Here is a 17,953-nt window from a genome sequence, read left to right as displayed (position 1 = left end):
TTTATTCTTCTGATCTTATTTGATTGCTACAGATTGCAAAATGAATGACGACCCGCTAGAAGATATACCAGTGCGAGATGTGAATGGGATAGGTCAGATGGACCCGAAGCAGAAGCGAATCGTTGAAAAATGGTCACGTGAAGATATCGAGGACAATTATTTGCAAATATACTCTGAAAATATTCTTCTGAAACAGCATGGAAGAAAACAAGAGGAAAAGATTAAAAAGTTGACTACTAAAATGCAAAAATTGTTCAACGACAATAAAAAACTGCTCAAATCTGGCGGAGCTGCTGTTGGAATGACCAAGCGCGACGTGGAGCTGACAGAGAAAATAGAAGATCAGAATATGAAGATTTTGGAACTGCAAAAGGAAAACAATATGCTGAAAGATAAATTAGCTGTCGCAAAACAACAGCTGGCGGCCCAAAATAAACGTCCGGCGAACAGCACCTACAATTATATCGGACATCGAATCGATACCGGGAGAGGCGTTAGAGGTGACACGGCGCGAACTCCCAGGAATAACTGCGCGAAAATGGAAGCCTTACCGAGGTATGGTCACAGTTTACTGGAGGAGGCCCGCGATGAAAATGCGAAGCTGAACGAAGCTCTAGTTGAGATGGAAGAGCGGCTACAGGAAGCAGAAAGGGAATCAGACCATCTGAAAGATCAATTGAGACAGCAGCATATGGATCGAAATGAGGGTATTGTGAAGTACAAGGAGACGGTTAACAATGATTTCAAGTCAGGAATCCAAGAGAATGTCGAAATCATCAAGCTGCAGCGCGAAATCAGGGAGAAGTCAACCAAGTTCACCTCGCTGCAATTGCAGTATCAGACACTTGAAGAGAACTTGAGGTCGGTAAAAGGAACGAATCAAAGTCTGCTTGCAGAGCTTGAAAAGTTGAACAAAGATCTGCGGGAGGAAAATGCCCGCTATGTTGAGTTGCAAAGCAAGATGCGGGATGATTTACAGCGAGAAAAGGTTGTCCTTGAGATGCAACACAGAATTCAACTGTTGGAACAGGAATGCCACATTTTGAAATCCAATAACGAGAGCTTAATGAAGTCAGCTTTGGATACGGAACGAGATTCGGCGTCGCTGGAAAAGGAGCGAGAGCTGAGGTTAGAAATCGCCAAACTTCAAGCTGCGATGAAGGGAGATCTATCCGACAAAGGAGAAGTGTTGGACAAGTATCACGCGGAATCAGAAGCCCATGAGAAATTGAAAACTGAGATGCGACAGCTGCAGATCGAGTATTACACTGTGAAGCAGCAGTATGAATCAGCTCAGGAGAAAATCAAGTTCTTCACCACACAAAGTGGAACAGATTTCAACGAATTGGAAGAAGCGTTGGTGTTGCTAAGGTCAAGAAAAGACAAACCAAGTGATAAGCCAGACTTCGTTGAGAGTACGGAGGAGGAGCCGAGTCAAAGCAAAGTTCTGGACCTGGAAGCGCAGTTGGCGGACACGGTCGCTGAATTAGAGAAGGCGAGGAACATGCTTCTGCAGCAGTACAACATCAACAAAGTGTACAAAAAGGAAGTGGACACTTCGACGCAAAGAGTTGAAGAGTACAAGAAGGAGTTTGAAGCGAGAGCCGAGGAGTATGCAAGACTGCTAGACATCCGACAAGCGAGAATCAAAAAGCTGGAGGCACAGCTTAAGGACGTAGCGTACGGAACAAAGTCTTTCAAGATACGCGCAGAGCCAGGAATTGAGGGAGACGATGATGATGCAGAGGTTCTCGGCCAAGAAACACTCGAAATCGAACGTGGAAAAAATATCTTTGAAATTCACATTGACCGCGTTGCTCTTTCGGAAGATGCGCAGAAGTTGCTCAGAGACAGTCAGCCTTCTATGTTCATGACTTACGGATTCCACGAGTTCGAGATTCAGACAACTCCTGTGGCCAAAGGACCAGTAGCGGTGTTCAAGTTCACGTCTCAGTTCAAAGTCGATATGGACGATATGTTCTTGGCCTACTTGATGAAAAACTCAAGCGCCTTTGAGTTACACCAGGCAATCGGAACAGACTTTAGGACTCTAGCATCGACTAAACTGTGCTTCCGAGATATATTTGACAACCCGCAAGGAAGAATGTACGCCTCCGCACCCCTTGTAGGCAATTCGCGTGACGGCGTCGAGGTGTTTGGAACGCTCGAATACAGTATTCGCTTTGTTGTTCCCGTCGAACAAGCGTTGAGATTGTACTCCGAACGAGTGAAGGCCATGGGCTATTCTAAAATTAACGCCCAGGTAGACAACGAAGCTCTTAAAGTGCTAGAGCGTGAGCGCGAGGTGGAGCCGGGATCGAACTACTTGTATGTCAAGATTGAAAAATGTTCTGATTTGAACTCTCGCTTGCCGGATCGTCAGCCGTCGCCGTACGTTGTGTACAAGTTCTTCGACTTTGACGACTACGACACGCCCGTCGTGGAGAACAGTTGTCATCCACAGTTCTCGGACAACAAGTCGTTCAAGGTCAATATGTCAGATAGTCTGGACAATTACCTGAAGGCTAGTGAGCTGGAGCTGTACGTGTTTGACGATTCTCAGCAAAGCAGTGATCTGTCGTTTCTTGGCATTGCGAAGGTGCCGTTGACTGAACTAGCTCACAACAGAGCAATTCATGGACCCTACGAGATCAGATTACCAGATGGAAAGACAAATGGGTCAATATCTGTGAATCTCAAGTGGTTCTCAGATTACAAGAGCGAATCTGTTGTAAGAGGCGAAGCAATGCGCTTGATTGCTGAAAGGGAGAATGAGGAAAAGGAACTGAAAGAGCTGAATGATCAGAAGAACAAAAGAGTTCTCTCAACGAATGAGTTCCAAGAGATAGAAAAAGAACCGAAGCGAGTTATCAACAGAATTGAAGAGGAACCAATCAGAGCACCCAAGTCGAGCATTGATACCAAGAGTGAGCTGATAGTAAAACATGAGCCCCAAAAACCGAAAATAGTCCAAGCTGAAGAGGAGCCTCAACCGTCAACATCTACGCGAGGTTCCCCGAAAAAGGTGGGTTTCTCGATTGATTCAGAGCCAGACGTGCCAGTGAATAAAGAAGTGGAAGATATACCTGTACACGAGATAAAGGTAGATAATTCAGAGAAAATCACGGCTCAACAAGAGGCACCAACAGCAAAACCAAGAAGAGCAACTCTGAAACCGAAAGAAAAAGAGCCGGGAGAGACACAAGAGCCAGGTCAGCGTGAGGACCAATCAAAACCCGAGGATGACTCGATTACAGAAGAAAATCGAAAGGATTTCGAGCCAGCTCAACCAGATGAAATTTTGGAATCAGGCGGAGAAAGCACAGACTCAGAGATGTTTGTAAACACGAAGACTATGAAATCGTTCTTAGCGAGCTCGGTTGAAGACCCGAATCTGATATCAATTGTGGTGCACAGCGTTGCTTTGGAATCAAATTGCAAGGCGTTGAAAGACCCTAATCTTGTATCACTTTTTGTGAGCTACAAATTCTTGGACATTCCACTGGAATTCACTGAGACGCCGACATCTTTAGAGATCCCATCGGTGGCTGAAAAAGACATTGAGTTCAACTTCCAGAAGTTGTTTTTTGTGTCGGCGTTGAACAATGGCAAGTCTAGGGAGGCTTTAAAGGAAATGTTGCTGGCGAGGCCAAATGACAACGCCGGCAAAATCAAGTGAGTTTTCTGATTATATTCATCAACTGGTCTAATTACCCTTGCGATAAGCAAGGGTATTGCAATCGGGTGCTAGACTTTTTTCCCTCAAACAAACTTGTCTTGAGGACTCATATCTAGTGGTACGTTCTGAGGCCCACCTCAATTTCTTATCTTTCCCGGCCCACTACGCTTGGAGGTTTGCCTGATACGGCAGAAATTTGCCTGATACGGCAAAGGTACTGGTCTCGAATCTGACCATTATTTGGCTGCTCATGTTTGGTCGGCCTAGTTGCCTTATCGTAGAATTGGTTTTTCTTGCTATGCTCAATTTACATTGTAGTTGCTCTTAGTGTTTTGATTTACTTCTGCTGTTTGAGTTTTCTTGACTTGTATATTGTCTTTGGTTTTTTTTTGCTTATTTTTTTTGTCCAAACGATTTCGACTGATTTTTTATTGGCTTAGTGACCTAATTATGAGTCGTTTTAAATGGTATGTAGTTTTTATGCTCACCTCTGGATCGCACCTTTTGCTAAAAGCTTAATTGAAATTATAGTTCAAGTTTTTCATGACAGATTTTTTCGGCGTTTTTGTTTTTTTCTCAATTGGTTTCGGCCTATTATCATATCGTCTTAATGGCCTCCTGTTGAGTCTGTCGACCAGCGAAAAAAAATTGTGCATGCCTGGGTGTTTTGAGGCTGAGGGGAACTTAATAGTTTTTTATTATTCTTAAAATTTTTTGAATTTGTTTTCGGAATTTATTTTCGCCTTATTTATTTTCTTTTTTTTTGTCTTAATTGGTTTCAGATTTTTTTAATATAAGCTTAGTAGCCTCATATTGGTTCATTTGTTGTTTGTTGTTGTTGAGGGCGAGGGAGACTTGTTTATTATTTATAAGTCTCGTTGATTTTTTTTTCGGTTTACAGGGTTTCTGCTAAGGTATTTTTTCTGCTTTTTTACCGCTTGGTAAATTTTCTTCCGATGCTAATTTCCACATTCTAATGCCTTGTTACCCTTGCAATAAGCTAGGGTATTGCAACCGTGCACTAGACTTTTTTCCCGTAAAAAACTTTGTTCACAGGACTCATCTGGACGTCTGGACTCATCGCTACCTTGTTTCAATGTTTCATAATGTATTCAAATTTCTTACTGTTCCTGGCCAACTTAGCCTGGAGGTAACGAATATGCGTGAGACGGCAAAGTGCCTGGGTTGGAATCTGACCAGGACCTGTTTTTTTTCAAACTGGAAATTTGTTTCAAATAAAATTGTCGGCCAATTATATGTCTGCCTATCTGTTGTCGGCTTAGTGTCACATCTTGGAATTATTTTGTTGTCTGTACGTATTTTTCTATAAGGTTGTTTTTAATGTTTGATTTACGCATGCCTACATTTTGTAATTTTATTTACCTTGACTTCGTTTTTATTTCCTTTTGTTTTGTTTGGCTAAAAAAGTTCATCGGCCATTATTTTTTATCGGCTCAATGACCTAATTTTTGGCCGCTTCAAGCTAAACAAAATTTTAGCACTCCCCTCCACCCTTTTCAACTTGGTTGTTATTTTACCAATCGGTTATTTTTTTTTGTTTTTGAAAAATTTTTCACTTATTGCAAAGTTTTTAGTTTTTCTCAAACTTCTCATGATTTTCAGAAAAGGGGTATCAGTTCAAATACCGCTTACTCCTCTGTGTGCCTGCGTACTCCCCTCGAGTAATTTTTACTTGACCCCTCTGTCTACAGCCTTTGAAAAAGTATCTCGAATATTTGAACCAAATTTTTGATTTTTTTTTCATTTTCTCGAAAACTACCCCTTTCAAATATGAGTTTGTGGTTTCTATGAATTGAACTGTTTTGAAAAGCTCCTCTGCATAAGTGGCTACGACCGAATTTTTCTTGCCAATAAAGTTATGGCCCTCGGAATAGTCAAACTTTTGATTTTTGACCGTTTTTTGAATCTTTTCATTTTTGTCTCGAAAACTGAACTCAAATCTGATATTGTGGGTTCAATGAAATAACGGTTAATGAGAAGCTCCTCTGCATTAGCTGACACTAACTAAAAGTTTTCCACAAGAAGTTATCGTTCTCTGAAAAGTCAGATTTTTGATTTTTTGATAGTTTTAACTTTTGAAAATTCTTGAAAACTACCCTGTCTTACCTGAGGTTTTGGGTTCAATTCGCAGAACGGGTATCGAGAAGCTCATTTGCTTATGCTACTACGACCAAATTTTTTGACTCCAAAAGTTTTGCCTCTCGAAATATGTTTTCCCTTTCAAATATGAGTTTGTGGTTTCTATGAATTGAACTGTTTTGAACTGTTGACCGAATTTTTCTTGCCAATAAAGTTATGGCCCTCGGAATAGTCAAACTTTTGATTTTTGACCGTTTTTTGAATCTTTTCATTTTTGTCTCGAAAACTGAACTCAAATCTGATATTGTGGGTTCAATGAAATAACGGTTAATGAGAAGCTCCTCTGCATTAGCTGACACTAACTAAAAGTTTTCCACAAGAAGTTATCGTTCTCTGAAAAGTCAGATTTTTGATTTTTTGATAGTTTTTAACTTTTGAAAATTCTTGAAAACTACCCTGTCTTACCTGAGGTTTTGGGTTCAATTCGCAGAACGGGTATCGAGAAGCTCATTTGCTTATGCTACTACGACCAAATGTTTTGACTCCAAAAGTTTTGCCTCTCGAAATATGTTTTCCCTTTCAAATATGAGTTTGTGGTTTCTATGAATTGAACTGTTTTGAAAAGCTCCTCTGCATAAGTGGCTACGACCGAATTTTTCTTGCCAATAAAGTTATGGCCCTCGGAATAGTCAAACTTTTGATTTTTGACCGTTTTTTGAATCTTTTCATTTTTGTCTCGAAAACTGAACTCAAATCTGATATTGTGGGTTCAATGAAATAACGGTTAATGAGAAGCTCCTCTGCATTAGCTGACACTAACTAAAAGTTTTCCACAAGAAGTTATCGTTCTCTGAAAAGTCAGATTTTTGATTTTTTGATAGTTTTTAACTTTTGAAAATTCTTGAAAACTACCCTGTCTTACCTGAGGTTTTGGGTTCAATTCGCAGAACGGGTATCGAGAAGCTCATTTGCTTATGCTACTACGACCAAATGTTTTGACTCCAAAAGTTTTGCCTCTCGAAATATGTTTTCCCTTTCAAATATGAGTTTGTGGTTTCTATGAATTGAACTGTTTTGAAAAGCTCCTCTGCATAAGTGGCTACGACCGAATTTTTCTTGCCAATAAAGTTATGGCCCTCGGAATAGTCAAACTTTTGATTTTTGACCGTTTTTTGAATCTTTTCATTTTTGTCTCGAAAACTGAACTCAAATCTGATATTGTGGGTTCAATGAAATAATGGTTAATGAGAAGCTCCTCTGCATTAGCTGACACTAACTAAAAGTTTTCCACAAGAAGTTATCGTTCTCTGAAAAGTCAGATTTTTGATTTTTTGATAGTTTTTAACTTTTGAAAATTCTTGAAAACTACCCTGTCTTACCTGAGGTTTTGGGTTCAATTCGCAGAACGGGTATCGAGAAGCTCATTTGCTTATGCTACTACGACCAAATGTTTTGACTCCAAAAGTTTTGCCTCTCGAAATATGTTTTCCCTTTCAAATATGAGTTTGTGGTTTCTATGAATTGAACTGTTTTGAAAAGCTCCTCTGCATAAGTGGCTACGACCGAATTTTTCTTGCCAATAAAGTTATGGCCCTCGGAATAGTCAAACTTTTGATTTTTGACAGTTTTTTGAATCTTTTCATTTTTGTCTCGAAAATTGAACTCAAATCTGATATTGTGGGTTCAATGAAATAACGGTTAATGAGAAGCTCCTCTGCATTAGCTGACACTAACTAAAAGTTTTCCACAAGAAGTTATCGTTCTCTGAAAAGTCAGATTTTTGATTTTTTGATAGTTTTTAACTTTTGAAAATTCTTGAAAACTACCCTGTCTTACCTGAGGTTTTGGGTTCAATTCGCAGAACGGGTATCGAGAAGCTCATTTGCTTATGCTACTACGACCAAATGTTTTGACTCCAAAAGTTTTGCCTCTCGAAATATGTTTTCCCTTTCAAATATGAGTTTGTGGTTTCTATGAATTGAACTGTTTTGAAAAGCTCCTCTGCATAAGTGGCTACGACCGAATTTTTCTTGCCAATAAAGTTATGGCCCTCGGAATAGTCAAACTTTTGATTTTTGACCGTTTTTTGAATCTTTTCATTTTTGTCTCGAAAACTGAACTCAAATCTGATATTGTGGGTTCAATGAAATAACGGTTAATGAGAAGCTCCTCTGCATTAGCTGACACTAACTAAAAGTTTTCCACAAGAAGTTATCGTTCTCTGAAAAGTCAGATTTTTGATTTTTTGATAGTTTTTAACTTTTGAAAATTCTTGAAAACTACCCTGTCTTACCTGAGGTTTTGGGTTCAATTCGCAGAACGGGTATCGAGAAGCTCATTTGCTTATGCTACTACGACCAAATGTTTTGACTCCAAAAGTTTTGCCTCTCGAAATATGTTTTCCCTTTCAAATATGAGTTTGTGGTTTCTATGAATTGAACTGTTTTGAAAAGCTCCTCTGCATAAGTGGCTACGACCGAATTTTTCTTGCCAATAAAGTTATGGCCCTCGGAATAGTCAAACTTTTGATTTTTGACCGTTTTTTGAATCTTTTCATTTTTGTCTCGAAAACTGAACTCAAATCTGATATTGTGGGTTCAATGAAATAACGGTTAATGAGAAGCTCCTCTGCATTAGCTGACACTAACTAAAAGTTTTCCACAAGAAGTTATCGTTCTCTGAAAAGTCAGATTTTTGATTTTTTGATAGTTTTTAACTTTTGAAAATTCTTGAAAACTACCCTGTCTTACCTGAGGTTTTGGGTTCAATTCGCAGAACGGGTATCGAGAAGCTCATTTGCTTATGCTACTACGACCAAATGTTTTGACTCCAAAAGTTTTGCCTCTCGAAATATGTTTTCCCTTTCAAATATGAGTTTGTGGTTTCTATGAATTGAACTGTTTTGAAAAGCTCCTCTGCATAAGTGGCTACGACCGAATTTTTCTTGCCAATAAAGTTATGGCCCTCGGAATAGTCAAACTTTTGATTTTTGACCGTTTTTTGAATCTTTTCATTTTTGTCTCGAAAACAACTCAAATCTGATATTGTGGGTTCAATGAAATAATGGTTAATGAGAAGCTCCTCTGCATTAGCTGACACTAACTAAAAGTTTTCCACAAGAAGTTATCGTTCTCTGAAAAGTCAGATTTTTGATTTTTTGATAGTTTTTAACTTTTGAAAATTCTTGAAAACTACCCTGTCTTACCTGAGGTTTTGGGTTCAATTCGCAGAACGGGTATCGAGAAGCTCATTTGCTTATGCTACTACGACCAAATGTTTTGACTCCAAAAGTTTTGCCTCTCGAAATATGTTTTCCCTTTCAAATATGAGTTTGTGGTTTCTATGAATTGAACTGTTTTGAAAAGCTCCTCTGCATAAGTGGCTACGACCGAATTTTTCTTGCCAATAAAGTTATGGCCCTCGGAATAGTCAAACTTTTGATTTTTGACCGTTTTTTGAATCTTTTCATTTTTGTCTCGAAAACTGAACTCAAATCTGATATTGTGGGTTCAATGAAATAATGGTTAATGAGAAGCTCCTCTGCATTAGCTGACACTAACTAAAAGTTTTCCACAAGAAGTTATCGTTCTCTGAAAAGTCAGATTTTTGATTTTTTGATAGTTTTTAACTTTTGAAAATTCTTGAAAACTACCCTGTCTTACCTGAGGTTTTGGGTTCAATTCGCAGAACGGGTATCGAGAAGCTCATTTGCTTATGCTACTACGACCAAATGTTTTGACTCCACAAGTTTTGCCTCTCGAAATATGTTTTCCCTTTCAAATATGAGTTTGTGGTTTCTATGAATTGAACTGTTTTGAAAAGCTCCTCTGCATAAGTGGCTACGACCGAATTTTTCTTGCCAATAAAGTTATGGCCCTCGGAATAGTCAAACTTTTGATTTTTGACCGTTTTTTGAATCTTTTCATTTTTGTCTCGAAAACTGAACTCAAATCTGATATTGTGGGTTCAATGAAATAATGGTTAATGAGAAGCTCCTCTGCATTAGCTGACACTAACTAAAAGTTTTCCACAAGAAGTTATCGTTCTCTGAAAAGTCAGATTTTTGATTTTTTGATAGTTTTTAACTTTTGAAAATTCTTGAAAACTACCCTGTCTTACCTGAGGTTTTGGGTTCAATTCGCAGAACGGGTATCGAGAAGCTCATTTGCTTATGCTACTACGACCAAATGTTTTGACTCCAAAAGTTTTGCCTCTCGAAATATGTTTTCCCTTTCAAATATGAGTTTGTGGTTTCTATGAATTGAACTGTTTTGAAAAGCTCCTCTGCATAAGTGGCTACGACCGAATTTTTCTTGCCAATAAAGTTATGGCCCTCGGAATAGTCAAACTTTTGATTTTTGACCGTTTTTTGAATCTTTTCATTTTTGTCTCGAAAACTGAACTCAAATCTGATATTGTGGGTTCAATGAAATAATGGTTAATGAGAAGCTCCTCTGCATTAGCTGACACTAACTAAAAGTTTTCCACAAGAAGTTATCGTTCTCTGAAAAGTCAGATTTTTGATTTTTTGATAGTTTTTAACTTTTGAAAATTCTTGAAAACTACCCTGTCTTACCTGAGGTTTTGGGTTCAATTCGCAGAACGGGTATCGAGAAGCTCATTTGCTTATGCTACTACGACCAAATGTTTTGACTCCAAAAGTTTTGCCTCTCGAAATATGTTTTCCCTTTCAAATATGAGTTTGTGGTTTCTATGAATTGAACTGTTTTGAAAAGCTCCTCTACATAAGTGGCTACGACCGAATTTTTCTTGCCAATAAAGTTATGGCCCTCGGAATAGTCAAACTTTTGATTTTTGACCGTTTTTTGAATCTTTTCATTTTTGTCTCGAAAACTGAACTCAAATCTGATATTGTGGGTTCAATGAAATAATGGTTAATGAGAAGCTCCTCTGCATTAGCTGACACTAACTAAAAGTTTTCCACAAGAAGTTATCGTTCTCTGAAATGTCAGATTTTTGATTTTTTGATAGTTTTTAACTTTTGAAAATTCTTGAAAACTACCCTGTCTTACCTGAGGTTTTGGGTTCAATTCGCAGAACGGGTATCGAGAAGCTCATTTGCTTATGCTACTACGACCAAATGTTTTGACTCCAAAAGTTTTGCCTCTCGAAATATGTTTTCCCTTTCAAATATGAGTTTGTGGTTTCTATGAATTGAACTGTTTTGAAAAGCTCCTCTGCATAAGTGGCTACGACCGAATTTTTCTTGCCAATAAAGTTATGGCCCTCGGAATAGTCAAACTTTTGATTTTTGACCGTTTTTTGAATCTTTTCATTTTTGTCTCGAAAACTGAACTCAAATATGATATTGTGGGTTCAATGAAATAACGGTTAATGAGAAGCTCCTCTGCATTAGCTGACACTAACTAAAAGTTTTCCACAAGAAGTTATCGTTCTCTGAAAAGTCAGATTTTTGATTTTTTGATAGTTTTTAACTTTTGAAAATTCTTGAAAACTACCCTGTCTTACCTGAGGTTTTGGGTTCAATTCGCAGAACGGGTATCGAGAAGCTCATTTGCTTATGCTACTACGACCAAATGTTTTGACTCCAAAAGTTTTGCCTCTCGAAAAAGTAAAAGTTTTCAGTTTGCGAAAGTTTTTTTTTAAAGTTTTTGATTTTTCTCGAAAACTACCCTGTCAAATATGAGATTTTGGGTTTAATCGAAATTACCGATTGCATGAATCCCTAATTCATAATCTTTCTCCGTAATTTTTTTCAAACAAAAAGCTATGATTTTCGGAATAGTCAATTTTTTGATTTGTTGACCGTTTTTTTTACTTTTCTCACTAACTATCCTGCCAAATCTGATATCATTGGTTGAAGCTAATGAATCGGTTGTTAAAAGCGTACTTGGTTATGCCCAGTTTGCTTAAGAAAAAGCTACGGCCTCAAACAAGTCAAAGTTGTGAAATTTTGACAGTTTTTTGGAAACTTATTGACTTTACGCGAAAACTACCGGGCCAATTCTCAGGTTGTGTTTAATCGAGAAAGCCGGCTTTGGAAATCTTCTCTGCTTAAGCGGCTATAGCCTGCTTTTTTGTAGAAAAACCTTGTAAGTTTGGAATGTTTTCGAACATTTTTTGGTAACTTTTTGAATTTTCTTAAAATTTACCCAATCAAATCTGAGATAAAAAGTTTCATTGAAAGAACGGGTTGCAATTAACTGTTTCTGTAGAAGCGGCGATTCTTGAATTTCTTGTAGCGAACTTTATATCCTTGGGAAAATTGATTATCAAAATTTCTAACTCTTCTCACTCATTTTGTTAGAGAAATAACTAAGGTTTTAAGGCAAAGTCCAATTTTTGAAATCTAACTTTTCGTGCCGCATCAATATAGCAAATTCATTCAATATCAGACACGTATCTCCAGCTTCAGCTGGGCCCGTTGTTGTTTTTATCGAGACATACGAAAATTTTAGGTCACCTAGTTTTTTCAACATCTAAAATTTTTTTTCGACTAATGTATTTTTCTTGTTTGTGTTGCATCGCAAGTGGTGTGAAGCTCTGCTTCGCCTCTGTGTAAAACATTCTATAGATGAGCACGACTTTTATGAACAGAAGTTAAAATATCCGTTACTTGTTTATACGTACCCTGGCTACTATTTCAATTGAGGTTCAGGGTTGTATTTAGATTCAGTTAATTAATACTTCGTGCACGCGCTTCGTTGTTGTGCTTCATGCGATTTACGATTACATCGTCCATAAGTGAGCTTCCTTTTCTGCGAAAAACACGCGTAACAAGCGCACGTGTCGGTCCTTATTACACGTGCGAGAGCAATTGTTTTGTAATCGGTGAGAAATTGTTTACAAATCTGTGAGAAATTGTGTAGTTGATTTATTTGTGAACCTTAGAAATTTCGAATTTACATCCCGTTTGGCCTAAAGGTAACGCGGTTGTCTTTATACCCTAATGTCTCCGGCCGGTTTTTTCAGTATATATGAAATTGACAGTATTGCTTCCGAGAAAACTTGACTTGTCCGACTTTAATTTGTTTTCTTATGTTCTGTCGGCTTAGTTGTCCCATTGGGTAATTTTCTCATGCTGTCAGCAGTTTTCATCGTAGATGCAAGTGTCTTTCATTTACTCTTGTAATTTGTAGAAATTATTAGCCTTGACGTTGTATATTTTCTTTTTTGTTTTTTTTTCTCTTTAAAAGTTTTATTCGGCCTAAAAGGTTTCAGTTTATGTTTCATCGGCCTAGTGACCCTGGTCTTATTTTTCATTCGCTAGCTTGCTATGCTGCGCTTGCGCTGTATCGCAAGTGATGCGAAGCTCCAGTTCGTCTCTGTGTACATATTTGTGGTAAGCGTTATCACATTGGGTTGTTATCACTCTAAATACGAATGGAAATGGCGCGAAAATCGTGAATGACTTCTAGTTTCAAAAATAGATTTGAGTTTTTAAATTTTCCAGTGGATTAAAATTTTTATCTATTGATCCATTGATCTCAAATTGCGGTGATTGTATCAAAGAAGCGCCAATCATAAACTGTTCTTGAAGTTCAAAGAAATATATTTTGTTACTTTGAGTTTCGAAAGATGATGTTTTTTTTGAAAACCTTGCGTTTATTGTCTCTTTTCCAGCTTTGTGTTGACTTTTTTTTTACTATTGTTGACAATGGTTTTACTGCATTTACACTAGCCAGTTTATTGTATTAGTATGACTCTAATTTTTTTCCAACCTAACTTGGAAATTAAAGTGCTGATTTGGTAGCACTTGCTATAATCACGCTCTTTTGCATTGGAAATTTTATAGCATCTGTTCTCTGCTTGTGTTTGACGGTCGGTAAGCGTCTGATGCAAGAAGTAAAGGGCGTGATATTCTTAATCTCGAGATCGCAGGTTCGTATCCGACTGCTTTTTTTCGATAGATCATAAACGATTCAATGACGATTTGTCAAAAGTTTCAACTTTTCGTTGTTCTGTGAGCATAGCGTGATATATCGGCTTGATTTTAAGCTGTTTGTTTGTGGTAAAAGTAGGTAATGAGTATCTGGATACTAAAAGCCGATAAACATGCCTCGTGGCAGAGTGATTAATGTCCAAGAACTAAATTTGGAAGTAAAAGTCCGGCAGCAGCCCAGGTGTTCAAAGTTTTAAGCAAATTGATATTGTTCTGCTGGAACCTGATCTAAACTATATTTTATGATTGGATAAATTAAATGTTTTACCAATGTAAAGTATTTAATATTAACCAATCATGATCCATCTAACTAACAACCCACTTATTTGTAAGTGCTGAAGTTACTTGTAATTTCAGCACCAGAGAGATTTGAATTTAACTTAGAAATTAGTTGGACTCTCCCGAGCACTTCAGCAGCCGCAATAAACCAGTATACCCTAGATCTATTGAGCCTAGCAGAGACTAGTTAAACAACCTGAGACTAGATAGTATAAGAGTAAGATTAGGATCGGTATTAGACTAAGAAGTTGCACGAATCTATCCGGCCGAAAATAAGATAGCGTGACGAGCAGACGGTGTACCCTATCCGAAATTACTCTATGAGTTACACCTCGGTCCTAACTCATCTGGTGCGACCATAAGTCTCGAACAAGACCTTACTAGATTAGAATTAACCAAAATTAGATTAGAAATTAGACAAAAACATTTAAAAAATGTTATACGACAATAATTTAATTGAAATGTCTCTCCGACTCAATAGATCAGAGCCAATATTCCGAACCATAATAGAACTACCCGGAATTGGAAGAAGACCTCGAACCAAAGACGACATACGACAAAGTAGAAACTTGCCGTATAGTTATATGATAGTTCGGCAAAAGCCAGAACAAACTTTTATATTTCGAATACTACTTGCAATGAATTTAGATTTCCATTTGCAAACATAAAACCTTGAAGTTAATCTTCAAAATCATTTCAGGCGCTAAACAAAATTAATATTATACAATAACGATTGATAAAAAGATCTTAGATCGTTTTCCTAAAACTCTGCAGTATTATACAAAACATGTTTGAAAAATATTTATTGGAAAACAAAAATAAAAATTAGTAGCATGACAATAAATGGTTAGTAATCATAAATCATCTTGTTGTTCCAGCTTCATCACCTAAAACATAACAGCAATCATCAACTCACTAATATCATAAAACACTAAATCTTTCCTTTACACACATTTAAAACTTTATTAAAACTTAAATTCACTTAATTTTAAAACCAGATCATCAAGGCTTATCCTTGGATCTTAAATCATTTTCTACTTAATTAAATTTTAAATTTGATCATCAAGGCTTATCCTTGGATCAAACAGAACAACTTTGTTCTCCCCCACCCACTTAATTAGTGTCTAACGACCTCAAACGTCGATTCACTACCCAACCCTTTCTAAAGACCCAAGACTAATAGAAATTTTTAAAACAAAACTAATCATTCAAATTAGGATAAACAGTGAAGAACTTCGGTTATTCATCCTTCACTTGACCCCCCCTCTTACCAGACCCAGAATAAATCTTAGACTTAGTAAGTTTAAAATAGTATCTAACGAACTACTCGCGTTCTAATTATACCTGAACCTTGTGGATCGATTTACTATTCTCCAACCCTTGAACACAATCACTACCCCTAAGTAAGATTAAGTAAGTTAACACCTTAGCTTATACTAGTCACGAGAAAGTAAAAATCATTCTTCGGAATCGATATACTTTTCTCTCCAACCCTGAACAAATAGACCCAGGTTAAGCTAACCAAAAAATCGTAAGAACTAACAGTTTAAGAAAATAGAAATCATTTAACAACCTTTGCATCCGTCATTCTAAACCTTATGTCATTTAAAAACCTAGGAAATAAACAAACAATCATTTTACACAATTGTGAAATAGATAACAAAAAATACGACCTTGTAATCACACCTCATACACAAACAGTTGGATACATTCGAACAAAACGACAAACACTAAAAAGAAAAATAATAACTAAACAAAGACAAATAACACGAAAAAGATTTTCAAAAAATCGAAACGCATTTTCAGAATCAGAAACCAACAGTTTAGACGAACTTTACAAACTAAAAGAATCAATAGATAAAAATTACCCACAACACGATCAATTATATTTTTCTGACTCAGAAACAACTTCAAATTCATCACAAAGAGGAAAAAGAAGAATAAAAAAACAGTACAAACACAAACCAGTACATCTATACAATTGGAATCAACCAATTCGACACATCAATAATTACATATTAACAGTCATCGAACGAAAAAATGAGTTCAACACACACCCCAGGTGACGAAACTCCAGATGACGATGAAATCTTTCCTTTTATAGTAGACGCAGATACTGATAGAGGACAACACATATTTTGTCAAAATTTACTCGTAAATTTATTTGAACCCGGAATCAGTCCATGTAAAACAGAGTTCCCCGATGTAAAAATCAAAAGACAAATCATAGATCACTACTTAAAAGATATATGCAACATAACACAACAGTATGGAATCTACTCCATAGAATTCACCTCACCAAACCATAATAATAGAAAATATACAATTCAAACAGACGATCTTGATTTAGAATTTTCAAAAGTTTTTTCAGAATATATAAAAAGCATCCAATACCATAACTCACAAAGAGCAAACTCCATTTTCACTAATGAAGTTTTCGCAATAATATATAGTTATATTTCGATATTAGAAAACGAAATCCCACTAACAAATGTCTCACCGACAGAAACATCTAAACATTTGAAAGTACGACATGAAATTACACTACTCTCTAGTTATTTAAACATCATTAAAGAAAATTTCACGAAAGATGACGTTTCACAACATACCAAACACGATCTACAAAAAATTTTAGCATGGTTCATAATAGATTATTTCACACACAATATTGATTTAATTGCACAAGCAAGAAAAAATTTTAGACCCCAAAATTCGAACGATGATACCGCTATCACAGAACAATCAGATTATGTTTGGGACCCCGAATGGTCTCATCACGCATTTATAAGCTTTCCACAATCAATCTCAAGTCAAGCAATAGGTACAATATCTTACATAAGAGATTATGTAAGAGTAATACCATTAACAATTGATGCAACACCATTAAACTATAATACATTTTTACCCGATACACAAAATAATAGTTTAAACTCGACAGTCATACACAACGAAAACCTCAATGGAACTAGGAATCTTACTCAACAAGATATCCAGACACCATCACACTTCATAAATGAAGAAATTGTACACACAACAACTACACAACAAAGTATTTCACCAATACACCCAAATTTAACAACACCAAGAAATACAAACCCTTCACAAACACAGGTAACCTTACAATCAACCGTTAAACCTTCGGTTGCTCCAAAATATTCACATATGGATTACCAAACATACAGACCCATGACAATACCATCAAAAACACGCAAAACATTCACTAAAAACAACTTTGCAGACCATAATTATAATTATACACATCCATCAAAAACAAATTATCAACCACAAAGGAATTTTAATCAATATACAAAACCTCGAAACTGGGATAACCCAACGGCCCAATATAATTCCAAAAATTTTCAATCAAATCCTCCACAGGATCGCAGTGAAAATTACCCATTTTTTCAACAAAATAAAAATAAAAAACAAACACCTTATCAAATGGATTATTTATCCTCAGATGACGATTTCTTACAACCAGATATATTTGCACCAAATACTCAAGAATATCGTAGACAAGGAATACAGAAAACACGTACAAATCATAGAAATTTTTCTCCACAATCAATAGATGCACAACATCAACAACCAATTCAACAACAAAATCCAATTAATACACAATCTTTTCAACCAATTCAACAACAAAATCCAATGACTGCACACTCGTATCAACCATCACAAATGCAAAATGAAATACCACTCCCATATTATCTTCAACAACATGAAATAACAAGAAACCAACTTTCAAATTTTTCTCAAATGCCAAATGCAGCAGAATCATTACAAATGACAATGAATCCATACCTAATGGGTGGATCATCAATAACATCAAACAAACCTTTAATGGTTTTCACAGGAACAGACCCTGAATACTCTGTAGAAGATTACTTAAATGCAGTAACAGCAAATTTGATTTTAAACATAGGACCTGAACCAATTAATACGCCACTACATCAAAACTGGATACATCG

The 17,953-nt window shown here is 36.7% G+C and overlaps 1 protein-coding gene across 1 annotated transcript in view; it reads left to right on the top strand.

Moving 5' to 3' along the window:
- The window catches only part of LOC134845998 (protein fantom-like), a 39,459-nt gene continuing 21,506 nt past the window's right edge, over positions 1–17,953 (top strand). Inside the window, exon 1 of the mRNA XM_063863150.1 lies at positions 1–3,675. Within this exon, the coding sequence (XP_063719220.1) occupies positions 41–3,675 (3,635 nt within the window). The 5' untranslated portion in view covers positions 1–40. The remainder of the gene's footprint in view (positions 3,676–17,953) is intronic.

The sequence above is a fragment of the Symsagittifera roscoffensis genome, chromosome 5 (assembly GCF_963678635.1).
Source record: "Symsagittifera roscoffensis chromosome 5, txSymRosc1.1, whole genome shotgun sequence".
In the NCBI taxonomy this organism is placed as follows: domain Eukaryota; kingdom Metazoa; phylum Xenacoelomorpha; order Acoela; family Convolutidae; genus Symsagittifera; species Symsagittifera roscoffensis.
The sequence above is the reverse complement of the archived record's forward strand: the minus strand, read 5'-3'. Positions and strand labels throughout refer to the sequence as shown.